Consider the following 18229-nt stretch of genomic DNA (forward strand, 5'->3'; position numbering starts at 1 on the left):
TTTTAATTTAAAATAATTTAATTTTAAATATTTATTTCATTAACAAAATAATTAAGGGCTAATATGTGGGTTTTGCCTTAATTGTAAATTACCCCCAATTATCTGGCTGTTTAACTTGATGCCTTCGACTTCAATGACCCAAGAGCCGTCGAAAGCTGATGGAGGAAGTCGCCGACACGAAGGCCCGGAAGGGTGCTGCTCGCCTCTGTAGCCTCTGTGATCAGAGAAGGGCTGCTCTTAAAAGACCCAAAACTCTAGAGCAGGTGACTTCACATCCCTTTGAATTTTCACTTTTTTCCCCACCTTGAACAAGAATTCGTACCCTTAAGACCTCTTCTCGTCGTTATTGTTGTCCCCTTTGGGTGGAAAAAGATTTGCAGGGAGTGTTTTTATATGGTGTTTGAGGAAGAGATACACCGAGTGATTGTGGAAAACCAGCTATTCAAGCCTGGTGAGCGTGTTGCTATTGGTGCCTCTGGTGGTAAAGGTGATTTGCTTGCTTCTTTTTATATTTTGAAATGTTATGTCATGTTTGTTTGCTTCATGATTTGCCTACCATGCCCAGTTATTCTGTATGTTTGCAGATTCTACAGTTCTCGCTTATGTGTTATCAGAATTAAATCGCCGGCATAATTATGACCTCGATCTGTTCTTATTGTCTGTTGACGAAGGCATTACTGGTTACAGGGATGACTCGCTTGAAACTGTCAAAAGAAATGAAATTCAGGTAAGCATTAGACTTTTCCATGAATTTATTGATAACTATAAATCCTTAGAAAATTGTTTAAAAAACTGATTATTTGGTGTTGTTCTGTTTTTCCTTCTATTTCTATATGTTTTCCAGTATGGCTTGCCCTTGAAGATTGTTTCCTACAAGGATTTGTATGGATGGACAATGGATGAGATTGTGAAGATGATAGGTTTAAAGAATAATTGCACATTTTGTGGTGTTTTTCGTCGTCAGGTAACACGGTATTCCAGCCCCCACTCTCAAAAACAGTACAAGAATGAAATTTAAAATGTGTTGTGTTATTTGTCTTAAAAGGCCCTTGATCGAGGTGCTGCATTGTTGAAAGTAGACAAGGTTGCTACTGGGCATAACGCAGATGATATTGCCGAAACAGTTCTTTTGAATATATTGCGAGGAGATATTGCTAGGTAACATAGTGTTAATTCAGGGTTCTCTTTCATCCTTGTTTTCTTCTCTTTTTCCTTTTTTTTTTCTTTTCTTTATTTCTTTTTGGGTAGTTATGTAGATTTTGCTTACTTTCTAGATTGAGTAGATGCACTTCAATAACAACTGGTGAAGATGGTCCAATTCCAAGATGCAAGCCTTTCAAGTACACCTATGAGAAGGAGATTGTTATATATCCTTCTTACAGCTGAAAGATTGAAAATATTTATCGCATACTGTGTGTTTTTTTCTTTGATTATTATTATTTGGTGTTTAATGGGAATAGTTGCAGAACCTTAACCAGATTTGCACGTATGCTTATTTCAAAAGGCTGGATTACTTCTCCACAGAATGTAATTGATGAGTTTTTCATTTCCTTTCTTCACCTTAGTGTTCCTGTTGGTCTAGTCTCATATAAATATCCTTGGGTGCTTGTTTCTCTCTCTCTCTCTCTCTCTCTCTCTCCGCGCTTATCCTTTTTGTGTTTTGTGTCTGGAAGTTGGGCTTGGGGTTTGAAATGTTGGGTATTTTTCATTTGGACTTTGTACAAGTTGGTAGCAAGTCATTTAGATCTTGTTCTAATATGTTTCTGTTTTTTTAATGTTGCTTTTGCATTCAATCTTCTGTTGTATGCCTCTCAATTTACAGAGTGTTTTGTTGCAGGTATATATTCTCCAAATGCATACCGTGGTTTTGCTCGTGAGTTCATCAAAGATTTGGAGAGAATCAGGTTGTTACTACCCTGTTGATTTTCTAATGTCATTGTTGTGCTTGTTGGTAACAGCCTCTCTGCGAAGTAGGCGTAAGGCAGCGTACATTAACTCTCCCAAGAGCTCATAACTGTGGGATGCTTTGTGCACTGGATTACCCTTTTTTTAGTTGTGCTTGTTGATACTCTTCTAATTTGTCTGAAATTTCCCACATTTAACCATCCCTTTGGGTATATGCAAATGGGTTTGCTGGTTCTTAAATATGAATGTGAATAAAGATTCCTATTCCCTGATTCACATCAGCATTCACTATGCATGAACATAAACAATAGTTTTTAAAGCTGTTGCAGAGAATTTTCCTGTTATGCCCACACAGTATGTTTACTTATTTTTGATGACTTACCATGCAGGCCTAGGGCCATACTTGACATCATTAAATCAGGGGAGAATTTCAGAATATCCACTAATACAAAAATGCCAGAGCAGGGGACTTGTGAACGTTGTGGTTACATTTCAAGCCAGGTGAGTGCTGCTTTTGCTTACGTGAGATAAACATGAAGTTTATGTTATATTGAACTTCAGGATGCATGATGGAATAGCTCATCTATTAAAAGTCTTATTCCAGTTGTGTCCACTATTTTGCTGGTGTAGATATGATGCGTTGCATTGGAGACATGGAATGTCTTCTTGCAATGCTAAACTACTCGTAAACAGTGTTGATTTTGCATGATTGTACATTTTATCCTAATAATTAACATCACTAATGTGCAGAAATGGTGTAAAGCTTGTGTTCTACTTGAGGGACTGAACCGGGGTTTGCCAAAGTTGGGTATTGGGCGAAGCCGAGGCCTTGATAATGATGGCAGAAAGGATATGAAACACAGTAACGGAACAAAAAATATTGAGAGCAAACAATGTGGAACTTTGGATTTCTGACATGAATTGCATATCCTTTCAACATTGAGAAACTTGCAATTGTTTCATGAAAGCCAATACAAAGCTAGCATGCTTTGTTATGCAGCCTTATTGTCACTGGTATATGATTATTTGAATTGATTTGAAATTTGCGATTTTACTTGGAAAAGAGTTCATTAATGAGATAGGTGAGGTGGGCTGCAAACGAAGAGCCACTAGCGAGAAGTTTCTCTCTTTCTTTTTGGTTATTTACATATGCAGAATAATAGAGATTTTACAAGTATAAGAATTTTGGAAAAGAATGTAAAGAAATCTTTGCAGCAGTTTTAATGGGGACTACGTTGGAACGCATTGACCATTTGCATCAACTAGTTTGCTCTGATTATTTCAATCCGAGGCATAATCCTCGGAAGACTACCATTGTAGTGATTTTTGGTATTAAAATTTAAAATACCATTGGTTTCTTTTAACCACTTCGTCAAAAATCAAGTTTTAATGTTTATTTATTATTATTATTATTATTTGTGAATTGGAGACCATTCTCTGAAGGTGGCACATCATGGCCTCGAACAGAAAATAATAAAATTTTTTGTACTCATCACAAGTGTTTCTTTTGGGCAGTCCACAAATTAAACACATTTTTTGGCGGAAAACTAGCATGTAATCTGTATGCTCACGTTGCATTAGTAGCAAAGTAGTATTACAAAACAAGATTTCATAGCCATACGAAACACATCAATTGGTATGATAAGATTTTAGATTTAAACAGCTAAACTCTACATGAACATATCATGAATTCCCATTTAAAACTGGTATCACATTAAGATGTTGCTTCCACTATTCAAATTTCTTGATCAATGACAGGTCGTTCAACATTTTCTCAATTGCCTCATCATCATGAGCCCGTCCTTTTGTCTGCATAAACAAAAGTAGAGACGTTCTTATTTAAAGAGCACACACGGTATAGGCATTCCAATTTGTTTCCTCAGATTACGCCATAGCAATAAGGATTCTAAAAATGGTTGCCTTCACCATCAAAGAAGCACTGACAGAACATAATCAAATTTCTTCAGTTGTGGGTTGAGCTCTGCCTATTTGCTAGCAACTTAAGAGACACAAGCACAATGCATGCATCTTACAGTTTATATTTTATTTGTTTCCAGCAATGTCTATTATAAAACTATAAAAGCAGAAGTACTCAAAGTAGAAAGGCCAGGATCTTGAACAAGTTGTTATACCTTAATAGAAGGTACCATAGCAATAGCTTCCTCCACAGTTTCAGGACAAAGGTTGCCAAGAACACATAGCTGGACAATAAGGTAGTAAAAGGTTAGTGGTTCACACTTCTAACTTTCACACAAAGCACAGTAATTCAGCTCAGTAGATTACACCTACCTCGAATTCAGCCAACTGGTATCGGCTAAGAATTCTGATAATTGGTTAAGTTTCACAATGTTGATACAAGAGGCAAGAAATTTTTATTTTTAAACCTCAATTAAATAAAAAACTTTGGCTATTGACATTGATGCAAAATTCATTTTAGTATGTTAGATAAGACCTGATCGGGAGAGAAACATTCATAAAAAATGTTCAAAAAGAAGATAGATTTATTAGTGCACTATTATCAATTCAACAAAGTTCATGGATACTCTCGAACTTGTCTGACAGCATCAGGATTTTTATAACGGCTAAACCGCTTGACATACTGTAGTGACTTCTCAAATACCCTGCAAAACAAAAATAACCAAAATTTCACCAAATTTAGCAAGGGATATATTTGAGGCATGCGAAATTTGTAAATCCCTAGTCCTTTTGCACCATCCAACTTCTCTAACTTGCTTATTTCCATATTCTGAACATTCCGGAAGGACATGTTATAAAACCTGAAAGAAAACATTCCATAAAGTCCTCCCATTGGACTCATCATGGTTGTGCACAAACTGGAATTAGGAATAGGCAGGGGAAAAAGACTAAACTTTTAATATCACAAAGTTTATCACAGATTTTCATAATTGCAACAATGTGAATTTAGTGGTTAATGAAATCATTATGTTGGTCTTTTCCTATTAGGTGAAAGAAATAACATATTGCAGGATAACTGATTACTTCCTCTTTTAAATCTTATAGGTCTCTGAATTTAAGCCATTCAACTTTTTGTCAGCCTGCGAATACAGGTTACCCCGAAATGTTTCAGCTACTTGAGTTAAGTTTCCATCCAAGCAGTATGATTATATATGCTACAAAAAATTGGCATCATAAACTTGAAAATGCAACCTTGCAACTGGATACTAGAAAACCAAATCCAAAAAGCTAAACTTCAGACAATGTTCTTGATGTACTGTATGTAATATATAAACAGTGAAAATTTATACCAGCAAACAAGCAATTACTGGTCTATTACTTACTGAGAGACTTGGTTCATCGGATCATCAGACATCTGCTGAAGCTGCTCATATTTATGTTCAAGAATTAATGCTACTTCACAATTCATCAAGCACTTGGCCTTCAAAAACTCTGGTAAAAAGGGAAAAACATCACAATAAAAATATCAAAAGACACGTCAAGTAAAACTGCCACATATCCAGAAATGCAGTTCAAGCTTCCAACAAGAACTCAATACTCAAAGAGCAAAAGTGACCATTTCCCATACCGAAACAAAACCCCAGTAATTTGAACTGCCCCATGTTAAAGATCAGATCTGAATTAATCTCTGAAATAGAGATTAAAGCAGAATTTTAGAAGATTGGGTGAGAAGAGAATAGAGATTGGATGAGAAGAGAGTAGAAAAATATTGAAGAAGAGAGAAAATATTTCTGTTATTGATTCTTGAATGAATGAATACAGGAAAAGACTTCCCTTTTATACAAGAGAAGTGTAACTGCTTGTACAACAAAGTAGTGTAACTGCCTCTAACAAACAGCAGAAAAGTCAATTACTAAAGTATCTTTTCCCTCCAAAAATCTCAGCTACCCAACTCTCACTACTTATTACTATTCTTCTTCCTCTTCCTATAATATGTAACAATACCCTCCCCAACAGTATCTTCTTGTCCCCAAGAAGATTGAAACTCAGGAAATTGAGAAAGAATAAAGGTTTGATCCTCCCAGGTGGCTTCTTCTTCAGGTAAATTCATCCACTTGATAAGTCCTTGAAGAACTTGCTGATCATGCCTGGTAATTATTCTAATCTGCAAAACTTTTTCTGGAGTCACTATCACTGTATCATCCTGGAAAAGAGGTAGATCCTGAACAATCACAGTATTGTCGCCAACCTTTTTCTTTAATAACGAAACATGGAACACAGGATGTACAGTGGAATTAGGGGGTAGTTTCAGTTTGTAAGCCACAGTACCAACTTTAGCTTCCACCTGAAAAGGCCCATAATACCTTGCTGCCAGCTTGAAGTTTTTCCTTAAGGCTATAGAACTCTGCTTGTAGGGTTGTAATTTAAGATACACCCAATCCCCCACTTCAAAAATTCTTTCAGACCTCTTTTTATTAGCATATTGCTTCATTCTATTCTGCGCTGCTAGCAAGTTATCTCTAATAAGCTGAGACATATGCTGTCTATCTTGCACAAAATCAGTCACTGCACCTACTGAAGCATTCTCAAGAGGCAGAAAAGTCAATGGAGCTGGCTTGTAACCATATAAAGCTTCAAATGGAGACAGTTTCAAGGCACTATGATAGCTAGTGTTATACCACCATTCAGCTAAAGGAAGCCATTTAACCCATGAATGAGGTGCTTGATAACAAAGACACCTCAAATACCCTTCCATACTCTGATTTAATCTCTCAGATTGGCCATCTGACTGAGGGTGATAGGCTGTACTATAAGCAAGCTTAGTCCCCATCATTTTAAACAAATCTTTCCAGAATAAACTTGTAAAAATCTTGTCTCTATCAGTGATAATAGAAACAGGAAGGCCATGGAGCTTAAAAATAGTATCTAAAAACAATTTAGCAACAGTTGAGGCTGTGAAAGGATGTTGTAATGGAATGAAGTGCCCATACTTTGTAAATCTGCAAATCACCACCAGAATAGTATCCTTGCCTTGAGATTTTGGTAGTTGCTCCACAAAATCCATTGTAACATGCTGCCATGCCTGAGTTGGAATAGGTAAAGGTTGTAAAAGCCCTGGAGAGGCACATGTTTCTGTTTTACACCGAGCACAAGTATCACAGCTTTTAATCCAGTCCACCACTGATTTCAACATACCAGGCCAGTAAAAATGTCTGCTCAACCTCACAAAAGTAGCATTAATTCCAGAATGACCACCTAGATGAGAATTATGGTAAAGAACTAACAAATGCTCTCTCAAATTACCATTGCTGCCCACATACAACCTATCCTTATGGAATAGCAATCCATTTTTATAGGAATAACCAGGGTGGCCTTGCTCATCTATTGACAAATGAGAGATGAATTCAGCAACTTTGACATTCCCTTCATAGCTATGAATCAATTGTGCCATCCAAGTAGGCTGCAATGAAGAGTGTAAAGCATAAAGTTGACCATCCACAGCAGGTTTCCTTGATAAGGCATCAACAACTTTGTTTTCAACCCCCTTTCTATACATAATTTTATATTGTAGCCCCAATAATTTTGAAACACCCTTCAATTGCAAATTAGTGTGCAACCTTTGCTCCAATAAATGTTTGATACTCTCATGGTCAGTCTTAATAAGAATGGCCCTTGCTCTAGGTAATGTCTCCATTTAGAGACAACAAAGGTAATGGCTAACAGCTCTCTCTCATAGACTAATAGTGCTTTAGTTCTTGGGCCTTTTGCCTTAGAGATAAAGGCTATAGGATGTCCATTCTGCTGTAAAACTGCCCCCATACCTGTCCCACTAGCATCAGTTTCAACAATGAAAGGTTTATTGAAATCTGGAAGTGCTAGAACCGGAGCTTGAGACATGGCTATTCTGAGATGATCAAATGCTCTTTGAGTTGTCTCACCCCACTGAAAAGCATCTTTCTTAAGCATGTCAGTGAGTGGTTTACTGATAATACCATAGTGTTAAGCAAATTTTCTGTAATACCCAGTTAATCCCAAAAAACTCCTCAACTCTTTGACTGAAGTTGGTATTGGCCAAGACAAAACAGCTTTAATCTTGGTAGGGCTTGTTGCTACCCCTTCCCCTGATGTAATATGGCCTAAATAATGAATTTCAGCCTTGCCAAATGAACATTTACTTAGTTTTGCAAACAATTGTTGCTGCTGCAAAACTTGAAAGACTAATTTCAAATGGTGTAAATGTTGTTCCCAAGATAAGCTATAGATCAAAAATATCATCAAAAAACACTAATATAAACTTCCTCAAATAAGGCTGGAAGATGTGTTTCATGAGTGCTTGAAATGTTGCAGGGGCATTTGTTAGCCCAAAAGGCATGACAGTAAATTCATAATGCCCATGATGTGTTCTAAAAGCTGTTTTGTGAATATCAGAAGGATTCATCCTAATCTGATGATATCCAGCTTTTAAATCAATCTTAGAAAAAATTGAAGCACCATGAAGCTCATCTAGAAGATCATCTATAATAGAAATTGAGAACTTGTCTTTAATAGTAAGATCATTCAACTTCCTGTGGTCAATGCAAAATCTCCAAGAGCCATCTTTCTTCTTGACAAGTAGTACTGGAGAAGAATATGGACTGGTGCTAGGTTGAATGACCTCATTTTGTAACATTTCATTCACAAGTTTCTCTATTTCTGTCTTCTGAAAATGTGGGTACCTATAAGGCCTGATATTGACAGGTAATGCTGAAGGTACCCAAGGAATTGAATGGTTGTGACTTCTGAAAGGTGGCAGACCTTTTGGATCCTCAAAAATCCCATGATACTCATCCAATAATGACTGCAATTCAACTGAATAAGGACTTGAGGGCTGCAGTACCTTGAAATGCAACAGAATTACTTGAGAATGCTGCAGTATTTGGAATTACTGAAGAATGTGACTCAGAAACTTGTATGCAAAACAAGGGAGTTTGAAAATCCTTCCCCTGCTTGTGTAAAAGCTGTTGACAACTCATACAATTCAGTAGCATAGAGTGATAACCCAAATCACCAATTCCCTGCAAAGTTACTGACTTCCCATCCTTCTTAAAACTGATTTTTGAATTCTGAAAATCAAACAGAATGGGATTACATGTTTTCATCCAGTCAACTCCCAAAATCATATCAAAACTTCCCATTTCCAACAACCTCAAGTCAAAATTGAAAGAGTATTGTTGAATCTTCCAGCTAAATGCAAGGCACACACTATTGCTTACAATTTTTCTGCCATCTGCTACTGTAACAGATATTGCAGGGACTTTCACCAATGGGATCTTCAATTCACTTGCTACTTTGGCATCCAAAAAACTGCGAGTATTACCACTGTCTACAAGAATCAGTAGCTCCCTATTTTGATGCCTTCCAACGACCCTTATAGTTTCAGCTCCTTGAATTCCCTCAATAGCATGGACTGACAGAGTTACTGCCTCTGCACTATCAGGTATATCCCCTTCCATTACATCATGCCATTCCTCCTCTCCTTCCTCTAGTCCTTGCAATTGAAAAACTTCTCCTTCTTTTTCAGACATTTGCAAGGACATTAATGTTTTTTGCTTGCATTGATGGCCAGGAAAATATTTTTCTCCACATTTAAAGCAAGGTTTGGGCTGTCTGATGGAGTTAGAAGCATTGGAGCTGGTACAATTGGGTTTAATAGCTGGTTGGTTGATAGAAGATTGACTAGTGGTAGGTAAAGTTTTCTGTGCAGACTGATTTTGATTGGTGAAATTAGGCTGTTTCAGATGGAAATTTTGGTCTGCATTAGGTGGTTTAGAGGCATAAGGATATTGTTGAGAATTTTGAACAGATCTGTGATTAGTAGGTAATGAAGATAGAGAGTTATTAGGTCTATAATTGCTTTGGTAAGGTCTGGAATAGGCATTAGGTTTTCTGGTATTATTCAAAAGCTACTCTTGCAATCTTGCAGTTTCAATAGCTTGCGAAAGAGTTGTTGGTTTGAACATTTTGACCATAGGTCGAATATCATCCCTCAATCCACTTACAAAGCTGGACAGAAAATAGGTTTCTCCTAAATGAGGCATTTCCCTTTCCAATCTAATTCTAATGCCTTCAAATTTGTCCTGATACTCCTCAAGAGTACCTTCTTGTCACATTCTCATAAATTCTTCAATTATATCCCCCAATCCTTCATCTCCAAATCTACCACACAACTCCTTTTCAAAATCTTTCCAAGAATGTCCTCCATCCCCCTTAATCCAGTTATGGAACCACGAATCAGCCCTATCCACCAAAAATAAACTTGCTATTCCCACCTTTTGATCCTTAGGAATATCATACACTTCAAAGTATTTAATACATTTCCTAAGCCAAACCCTAGGTTCTTTACCATCAAAAGTAATTAACTTAACTTTGGGCAAAAATCTGGACATACCTTCAACTTCAGTTGTAGATCCAAAGACTATTAGCCCCTCTCGACTGTGATAATGTTCTCCCTTGGCACAGGAAGTATTCCCCTTCCTCCAAGAGTAGCCATAGAAGTACCAGCCTCCTCATTGCCTCCATGCTGGTTTCCTTTGGTCTTCTCAGCCAAATTTGCACCAAACAAGGATTGGAACTCCTCCAGGATAATTTTCCTAGTATCAATTGCAGTTTGCTTGATTTCCTCCCTCAATTCTATTGCAGATTGCTTGATTTCCCCACGCAATTCCTCCTTATTTTTCTTAAAATCCTCCTGTAAAACCCTAACTTGTTCCTCCAACTCTGAAACCCTAGATTCTTGAGTAACTGTTCCAGATCTAGTCATCTTGCGACACTTCAGATCTGAAATTGGCTGGTTCCCTCACGCTACAAGCTCTGATACCAAATGTTAAAGATCATATCTGAATTAATCTCTGAAATAGAGATTAAAGCAGAATTTTAGAAGATTGGGTGAGAAGAGAATAGAGATTGGATGAGAAGAGAGTAGAAAAATATTGAAGAAGAGAGAAAATATTTCTATTATTGATTCTGGAATGAATGAATACAGGAAAAGACTTCCCTTTTATACAAGAGAAGTGTAACTGCTTGTACAACAAAGTAGTATAACTGCCTCTAACAAACAGCAGAAAATTCAATTACTAAAGTATCTTTTCTCTCCAAAAATCTCAGCTATCCAACTCTCACTACTTATTACTATTCTTCTTCCTCTTCCTATAATATGTAACACCCCATTGTGCAACAATACAATGATGAGTACAAAATGAAAAATAAAATTTCTATTTAATTTAGCTTGAAGCAATATATTTAAACACTTTTACACCAGAGAACAAATTTAATTTGAATGCCTTCGAAAGTTTAATCAGTTTCTCATATAAATTCAATATAAACCATTAGCAAAATGCTTGGCTCAATTGCTACCCCTAGTGTCGCTTTGTTATAGAGTTAGGGGGGTTATTATTACTAGTTAAGAATTAATATATATCACTTATTTAACCCTATATATAAATGCAATCCAAGCCAAACACTTAATACTGTAACCATTACTCTTTTGATCACTACAATGTCAACAAGTAATCCTGGAACACATGAACCCAGTTTGCAATACATCCTAATTGTCAAAATCCTATTTTCCTTATATAATATTTCCTTCATAACGTAATTCATTATCATGTAGGTTTATCCATACCATCTCCAATTTTGAGCTCAGCAGCATTTTCTTCCTCTTCACCAGACATGCTGGAAAACAAAAAGACAGATTAAGCAGGAAAAATCAACATCTTACCTTAAACAATGGATTAAGTAAAAATCAACATGTGAGAACCCCAACTCATATTTTGATTTGAAACATATGAATTCCAAATAGCAAAACAGATCAGCTGAAGTTTTCTAAAATGGTGAAAATAGATTCTTGCAGGCTAACTAGATTTTAAGGCACATAAATTAATTGAACAGATTTATTTTTCATTGCATCTTTGCGTCTACGGGAGAAAAACGGAGACTTCCAATTTGGTAAAGGGAGAGAAACGGAGACTTCCAATTTAGTTTTCAATCGATGCGTGTCTAATATTGATTGATGGATTGATTTGTATAAAAGGGAAACATGCTCTGTAATTCAGTGTGAATGATATGAAAGAAGTGTTGATTCTTCTCTCTGTTCATCCCTTTCTTCCCTAAATTCTTATGGTCTTCTATGCCTCTCCCCTTTCTTGGTTCATTTCTCCTTTGGTTTGCATTTGGGCTTAGAAATAGAAAGCATGAAACATAAACAAACAAGATACGCAGCTCAAATGTTAACGAGGCAAGCAGAACACAGATTCTACCTTGGTTCAGATTACAGAAATAACATATACTTGTAGAGGCCGCAAAAAGCAAAAAATTTCAATTCGTTAGTTTCCTTCCCTTCCCAGATGATATGAAAAATGGATTGAAACCATAAAACGGAAAAACTAAAGAATTGAAACTTGGAATTGGATACCAATGAAGCAAGAACTAATACAACAAGATATTCTAGACAAAACCCATATCAAAAGAAAAACCAAACTTTTTCTAGAATAGAATGGAGTAGCAAAAGAAAGAGAGATATGTTGCTCCACGGTACCTGAATCAAACAAAAACTTCACAAATCAAAGGCATCCAGAGTCCAAACCCTTTCTCCCTTTTCCTCCTCGTAGTGATTGTAAAATTTTATGCTTTATAAAAACATAAATAGCCTCAAATGAAAATAGTTGGAAGCAGGCCTGGACAAGACTCTGCAGTGTTCATTGTTTTTTAGCCCAAACGAAGATTGGCCCAACCCATAAATCCCATTGATTTCTGCACAAATTCGGTGAGGCCATTGTACCAAAAAAGGTATGGTAGCTGGCAGTGAATTGGAGCAAAATCAGAACAGGAGGTGGAGGGAGGAGAGATTTCTTTTTCTTTGTAATGTCTTGAAAGGTAGATTCTTAATTGAAGCTCACATATTTAATTTTCAGAACGTCATCATTTGAACTGTTCTGCTGCATCTTTGAGCAGAAAAGAATGTTTAGAAACCCAGTATCCATATTGACTGTCATATACATGTACTCAGAATTCTTGGGGATTTTGGCACTTTGGTATAAACATGAAGATTTTAACAGTAAAGCATTCTCCTAAATACCTTTTGTTTAATTTTTAACCTAACTTCTATAAATGAGATGTCTCTCCAAACACTATAAACTTTTCAGACATGTTCATGCATGATAACGGAAACACCATACCCCAAACACTCTATCATCCCTCCCCCCCTTCCATACCCCAAACCATCCCCTGTGTTTCAATTGATGCTGGGGGATAACAATACATGTGCTTGGATAAACCATGCCTTTTGATGCATTGATGAGCCTGCATTGAATATGACAAAATATTGTAAGATTATTGTCGAATGCCAGGAAGATTAACACTTCAAATTATTGAAATAACACAAACATGGTACAACTATGAAACTTAAAGAGAGCATAGAATCTGGATGAGATATGAATAGATTCAAGTCTCATTTTCCTGCTGATATTATAATATTTGAGCATCTTATGATTTCAGAATAGAGAGTTAGACAAGATTTACGTTAGTTAACCTATTATTCTTTTTCGGCCTAAGTTTACCTACTCTGGTCTTTAAATGATTGTTTCTAATGCAGCAACAAGTGCAAATAAAGAAGCTGTGTTGACATCAAAGCCTTGGAATTACATGCTGATTTCTTTAGTAATTAAGATTCTTCAGCTTGTGAAGAGGCAATCCGTGGGAAGGTTTATTATTAATGATAATGCTGTCTCAATCTGATGAGGCATTAACTTACTTACAGGTAAGGCATCTTCATTTAAATTTGAGATTATAATTTGAATCTTCCTTATTTCAAAGCATGATTATCAGAATAAAATATTCTTTGACATCTTGGCTGCATTTAAGATTCTTGAATTTATGCATTTGTTAACCTTATAATATTCAGATTCTTTAGCCCATTACATCTGTGTGAAGATATGAGATATAATTTGTGTTGTCGCATTCTGATGAAGCATAACCTTCCCTGAAGTAAGAGTACTACTACATATATATTTTTTTTAATTATTGAATTTTTATTTCTTTGTGGCTTCAACTTCACTAAGAGGCCATGTCCTTTGCTTGTTTTTGACTCTTGCGTTGATAACTTGATATTCATTTGTTGCTATTAGTTTTGTATGCAATCATCCTGTACTGCGTGTCATTTTATACAAAACTTTCATTGAATGTTCATTTGAGATGCAAATTCAGATAGATATCTGAAGGAATGTATTTCCTATTTGTTTCAGTTAACCTTTAAACATCATCTTTGTAGTATTTAGAAATGAAGAAGCCAATCAAAGAAACCAAAAACTGCATGCATCATCTCTAAGCAAGGACCACAGAAACTTGACCGACTCGCTGCCTCACAAATTATATAATTTAAGACCACTCCTGGTCAGTAAACTGTTCTATATACATATTTAAAAAAGCTATTAATTAATTACATATAACTGGTCTTGCAGATCTGTAAAATCTGGTAAAGCTAGATGCTTTATCATATCAACCACCCAATTGCCTTTTAAAGAAAGCAAGCAAGCATTATTGGTAACAAGTTCTTCTAGTTGCAGTGAATGAGGTATGCAATAGCTTATTATATTTGATTAAATTGGAGTTTGAATATTCATATTGATTCCTGTACCCTAAAAGAAAATACTCATAATGATTCTTTGAATCTGGTGTCTGTTGAATTATAGATACCAAAGCTGCAGCCATTTATTTATATTTGATTAATTTCTGAGCAGGTGATTAACTCTTTACTGTGGTTGTAAAGGCCAATAATCACATTAATTATTAGGTAATTAACCCTTCTCTCTTTCCTAAGGTTTTAAACAAATTTCAATGAGATATTCAACCTTAGATTAGACAGATATATATATATTAATATATGAAGTCCCTAAACTACAATACATAAAGTAGTTGACAAACTTTTGGTGTGGCTATCTTAATTATGTCATTAGTTTTAAATTAATCACAAAAATTGAGCTAATTACTTAATTAGTCTTAGCTAACATCAGGCAATTACCTTTGTGAGGCATGGAAGACTTTTAGGAGATATTGACAAAAATTTTAAATTAGTATAAATGTAACAATCACAGTCGTCATTATGATATATATTATTAGCATTATAATTAAGTAATTGCAATTGGTTAACTATTGTAATGAACAATTATACAGTACAATGAGGTTCACTTTTGCCTATAACTAAGATTATTTTCTCAAAAACCCACATTGACCTTTAGAATATTGAAACTTCATTCAACATATAATCAGGAAATTAAACTTGAGAGATCAACTATGAAATCAGCCATTTGCAGAAGGCCCTTAGCTTGTTTTATTTTTTGTTTAACATTTTTAAATAAATTAAATGTGTGATAGCAATATTCCAACATTTCTTTTTTCATATTATATATATATATATATATATATATATATATATATATATATATATATTATAAAAAAATCTCTCACTTTTTGCATTTCCAACATATTCTTATTCTATATCAGCCAAAACAAGGGTGGGATCCGATCCATGGATCTCCACCTTCAAAATATTTGAGCACACGCTCTTCTTCTTCTTCTTCTTCTACCCCAGCATGGACCATTACAAGTTGGCACACACTAATTTGACCCGTTGACTTATTTTATATAAATGTGTATGTATATAAATGTATGCACATACGTATAGTATATTATATATTCATATACAGACATGTACATATGGAAATCTGTGTATACATTTATGTCGTTTACAGTGGAAAGTCTTCACATTAATTAATGTCTCTCTGTTCTATATATACTCTCTTAACAAACTCTTTTCCTTTCCATACTCACCCCTTTCTCCTTCCACTCTTCAGTCTCCCATGGCTTCCTTTACCTGTTCAGCCTCACAACTAGCTTCTCTCCTTTCCTCCACCACAAACTCCACAGAAGCTGCGACTTATCTCTGCTCCCAATTCACCGCCATAGCCAACCAGCTCTCTGACACATCCTATGCAGTTAACAACACCTACCTCCTCTTCTCTGCATACTTAGTCTTTGCCATGCAACTAGGATTTGCCATGCTTTGTGCAGGCTCTGTCCGGGCCAAGAACACCATGAACATAATGCTCACCAACGTTCTTGATGCTGCTGCTGGAGGTCTTTCTTACTATCTCTTTGGATATGCTTTCGCTTTTGGATCTCCTAGCAATGGCTTCATTGGCCGCCATTTCTTTGGCCTAAATGACTTTCCTTCTCCTCAGGCTGACTATAGCTTCTTTCTTTATCAATGGGCTTTCGCCATAGCTGCTGCTGGAATCACTAGTGGCTCCATTGCAGAGAGAACCCAGTTCGTTGCTTACCTCATATACTCTTCCTTCTTGACTGGCTTCGTTTATCCTATTGTCTCCCATTGGATTTGGTCCGGCGACGGGTGGGCTAGTGCTTCCAAATCTGATAACAATCTCCTATTCGGGTCGGGTGCTATTGACTTTGCTGGTTCGGGTGTGGTTCATATGGTTGGAGGTATTGCTGGCTTATGGGGGGCTCTCATTGAAGGTCCACGAATCGGCCGATTCGACCAATCAGGTCGATCCGTGGCGTTACGTGGTCACAGTGCATCCTTGGTAGTTCTTGGCTCGTTTCTATTATGGTTCGGATGGTATGGGTTCAACCCGGGTTCATTTTTGACAATCTTGAAGAGTTACGGTGATAGTGGAGGGTATTATGGTCAATGGAGTGCTGTAGGAAGGACAGCTGTCACGACTACACTGGCTGGGTGCACAGCAGCACTTACTACCTTATTTAGCAAAAGATTATTAGTGGGTCATTGGAATGTGATCGACGTTAGCAATGGTTTATTAGGAGGTTTTGCTGCGATCACCTCGGGGTGCTCAGTGGTAGAACCGTGGGCTGCAATCATATGTGGCTTCATTGCAGCTTGGGTTTTAATCGGGTGTAACAAGCTTGCAGAGAAGTTGAAGTATGATGACCCACTAGAAGCCGCTCAATTGCACGGTGGATGTGGGGCTTGGGGCTTACTATTTACAGGGTTGTTCGCCACCAAGAGTTATGTCAACGAGGTGTACCCTAACAAGCCAGGACGGCCATATGGGTTGTTCATGGGTGGTGGTGGGAAGCTTTGTGCGGCTCAGATCATCCAGATTTTGGTGATAACAGGTTGGGTGACGGTGACCATGGGCCCACTGTTCTATGGGCTTAAAAAGTTGCGGTTGTTAAGGATCTCAAGTGAGGATGAGATGGCAGGAATGGATCTGACTAGGCATGGGGGATTTGCTTATGTGTACCATAACGAGGATGATTCATCACTTAAGCCTTCATTTATGATGAGAAGGATTGAGCCTACTAATGAAAGCACCCCAAATCATCAGACTATGATCAATGTTTAAACAAATTTTCTGTCACTTTCTTCAGAAAATGTCTTTTGCTCCCTGCGTTACAGTACCGCTATAGGAAGGACAAAGGGTGTTTGATAAAGATTTGAAAAAGAAAAGAAATGCGTAAGAAAAAAAAAATTAGGAGAATGTTTTTGAGAGGGAGAGAATGTTGAGCTCTTTTAGTTCCCTTGTTTAAAGAAAAGGGTTGAATTATCCAAGTATAATTACTTTAATTAGTAAAAGTGAGACTCTTCTTTTTATTAATTAAAATTTAATTTTATTAGAAAATATTTAAAAAATATTTATTTTAAATGTATCAAATTGATATATATGTTATTTGAAAAAAATAAAACTCTTCATATGATAGCCATAACTCTTTAAATTTGAGATTTAGAGTTATTAATTTATATCAACTATTTAACTCAATCCTATATAATAAAATTAACAAGTTGCTCTCCTCCCATAACCCAGAATCCTCTCCCATGTTGGCTAATAAGAAGAATGATGGGGCTATGATCAATTTTCTCTTTTAAATGGAATTGATTCCCAAATTTAAGGATGGCCAGACCCACATTCAAAGTTTTCAGAATCAATGCTCAATTTGGCAAGTATATCTATCTAGGAAAATGAAAATCAACAAGGGACTCTTTTTCTTTTTAATAATTGAGAGAAGATGTTACTAACTTAATTGATGTTTGCTTCTAAGTAATATTATTATACTAAAATAACACTTAACTAATAATACTCAATCTGTATTATAATAAAATTTTGGTTACCATTTTCAAAGTAAACAAATTGATAACAAAATAAATCAAATTTTTTTTTTATAAATAAGTAATAAATTAAATCGAAAATAGAAGTTATGTCTATCAAAATAATCAAATTTTAACAATTTTATTAGATTAAAATCCAATGATGAATGAATAATTAATTAATTTACTTACATATATTTTTTGTACACCATCAAATTTTCTGCAGAAAAATAAATAAAAAAAGGACTA

The 18229-nt window shown here is 36.0% G+C and overlaps 3 protein-coding genes across 10 annotated transcripts; 2 read left to right on the forward strand and 1 right to left on the reverse strand.

Moving 5' to 3' along the window:
• Positions 1-73: 73 nt before the first annotated feature.
• On the forward strand, positions 74-3269 carry LOC110661472 (cytoplasmic tRNA 2-thiolation protein 1). The gene is made up of 10 exons (XM_058146653.1): positions 74-263; positions 373-487; positions 585-727; positions 845-964; positions 1046-1158; positions 1275-1367; positions 1487-1527; positions 1838-1904; positions 2295-2406; positions 2656-3269. The coding sequence occupies exons 1-10, from the start codon at positions 159-161 to the stop codon at positions 2818-2820; spliced, it is 1074 nt and encodes a 357-aa protein (XP_058002636.1). The 5' UTR covers positions 74-158; the 3' UTR covers positions 2821-3269.
• A 184-nt stretch (positions 3270-3453) lies between these two features.
• On the reverse strand, positions 3454-12541 carry LOC110661471 (DNA-directed RNA polymerase II subunit 4). 2 transcript variants are annotated; one of them, XM_058146656.1, is made up of 7 exons: positions 12395-12541; positions 11483-11532; positions 5205-5313; positions 4449-4526; positions 4195-4228; positions 4038-4106; positions 3454-3714 (listed from the first exon to the last, which is right to left on the reverse strand). In XM_058146656.1, the coding sequence occupies exons 2-7, from the start codon at positions 11529-11531 to the stop codon at positions 3637-3639; spliced, it is 417 nt and encodes a 138-aa protein (XP_058002639.1). In that variant the 5' UTR covers position 11532; positions 12395-12541; the 3' UTR covers positions 3454-3636. The 2 variants fall into 2 exon arrangements, with proteins under 2 accessions (XP_058002639.1, XP_058002640.1); XM_058146657.1 differs by lacking the exon at positions 12395-12541 and adding an exon at positions 12117-12330.
• Positions 12542-12580: 39 nt separating this feature from the next.
• On the forward strand, positions 12581-17488 carry LOC110642871 (ammonium transporter 1 member 2-like). Of its 7 annotated transcripts, none has more exons than XM_058146646.1 (6): positions 12581-12732; positions 13451-13615; positions 14126-14247; positions 14316-14428; positions 14595-14647; positions 15925-17488. In XM_058146646.1, the coding sequence occupies exon 6, from the start codon at positions 15948-15950 to the stop codon at positions 17238-17240; it is 1293 nt and encodes a 430-aa protein (XP_058002629.1). In that variant the 5' UTR covers positions 12581-12732; positions 13451-13615; positions 14126-14247; positions 14316-14428; positions 14595-14647; positions 15925-15947; the 3' UTR covers positions 17241-17488. The 7 variants fall into 7 exon arrangements, with proteins under 7 accessions (XP_058002629.1, XP_058002631.1, XP_058002630.1 ...); XM_058146649.1 differs by adding an exon at positions 12866-12913 and having other exon boundaries at positions 12642-12732; positions 14126-14428; XM_058146648.1 differs by lacking the exon at positions 14126-14247.
• The last annotated feature ends 741 nt before the right edge of the window (positions 17489-18229 follow it).

This window comes from Hevea brasiliensis, chromosome 5, assembly GCF_030052815.1.
Source record: "Hevea brasiliensis isolate MT/VB/25A 57/8 chromosome 5, ASM3005281v1, whole genome shotgun sequence".
Classification (NCBI taxonomy): Eukaryota; Viridiplantae; Streptophyta; class Magnoliopsida; order Malpighiales; family Euphorbiaceae; genus Hevea; species Hevea brasiliensis.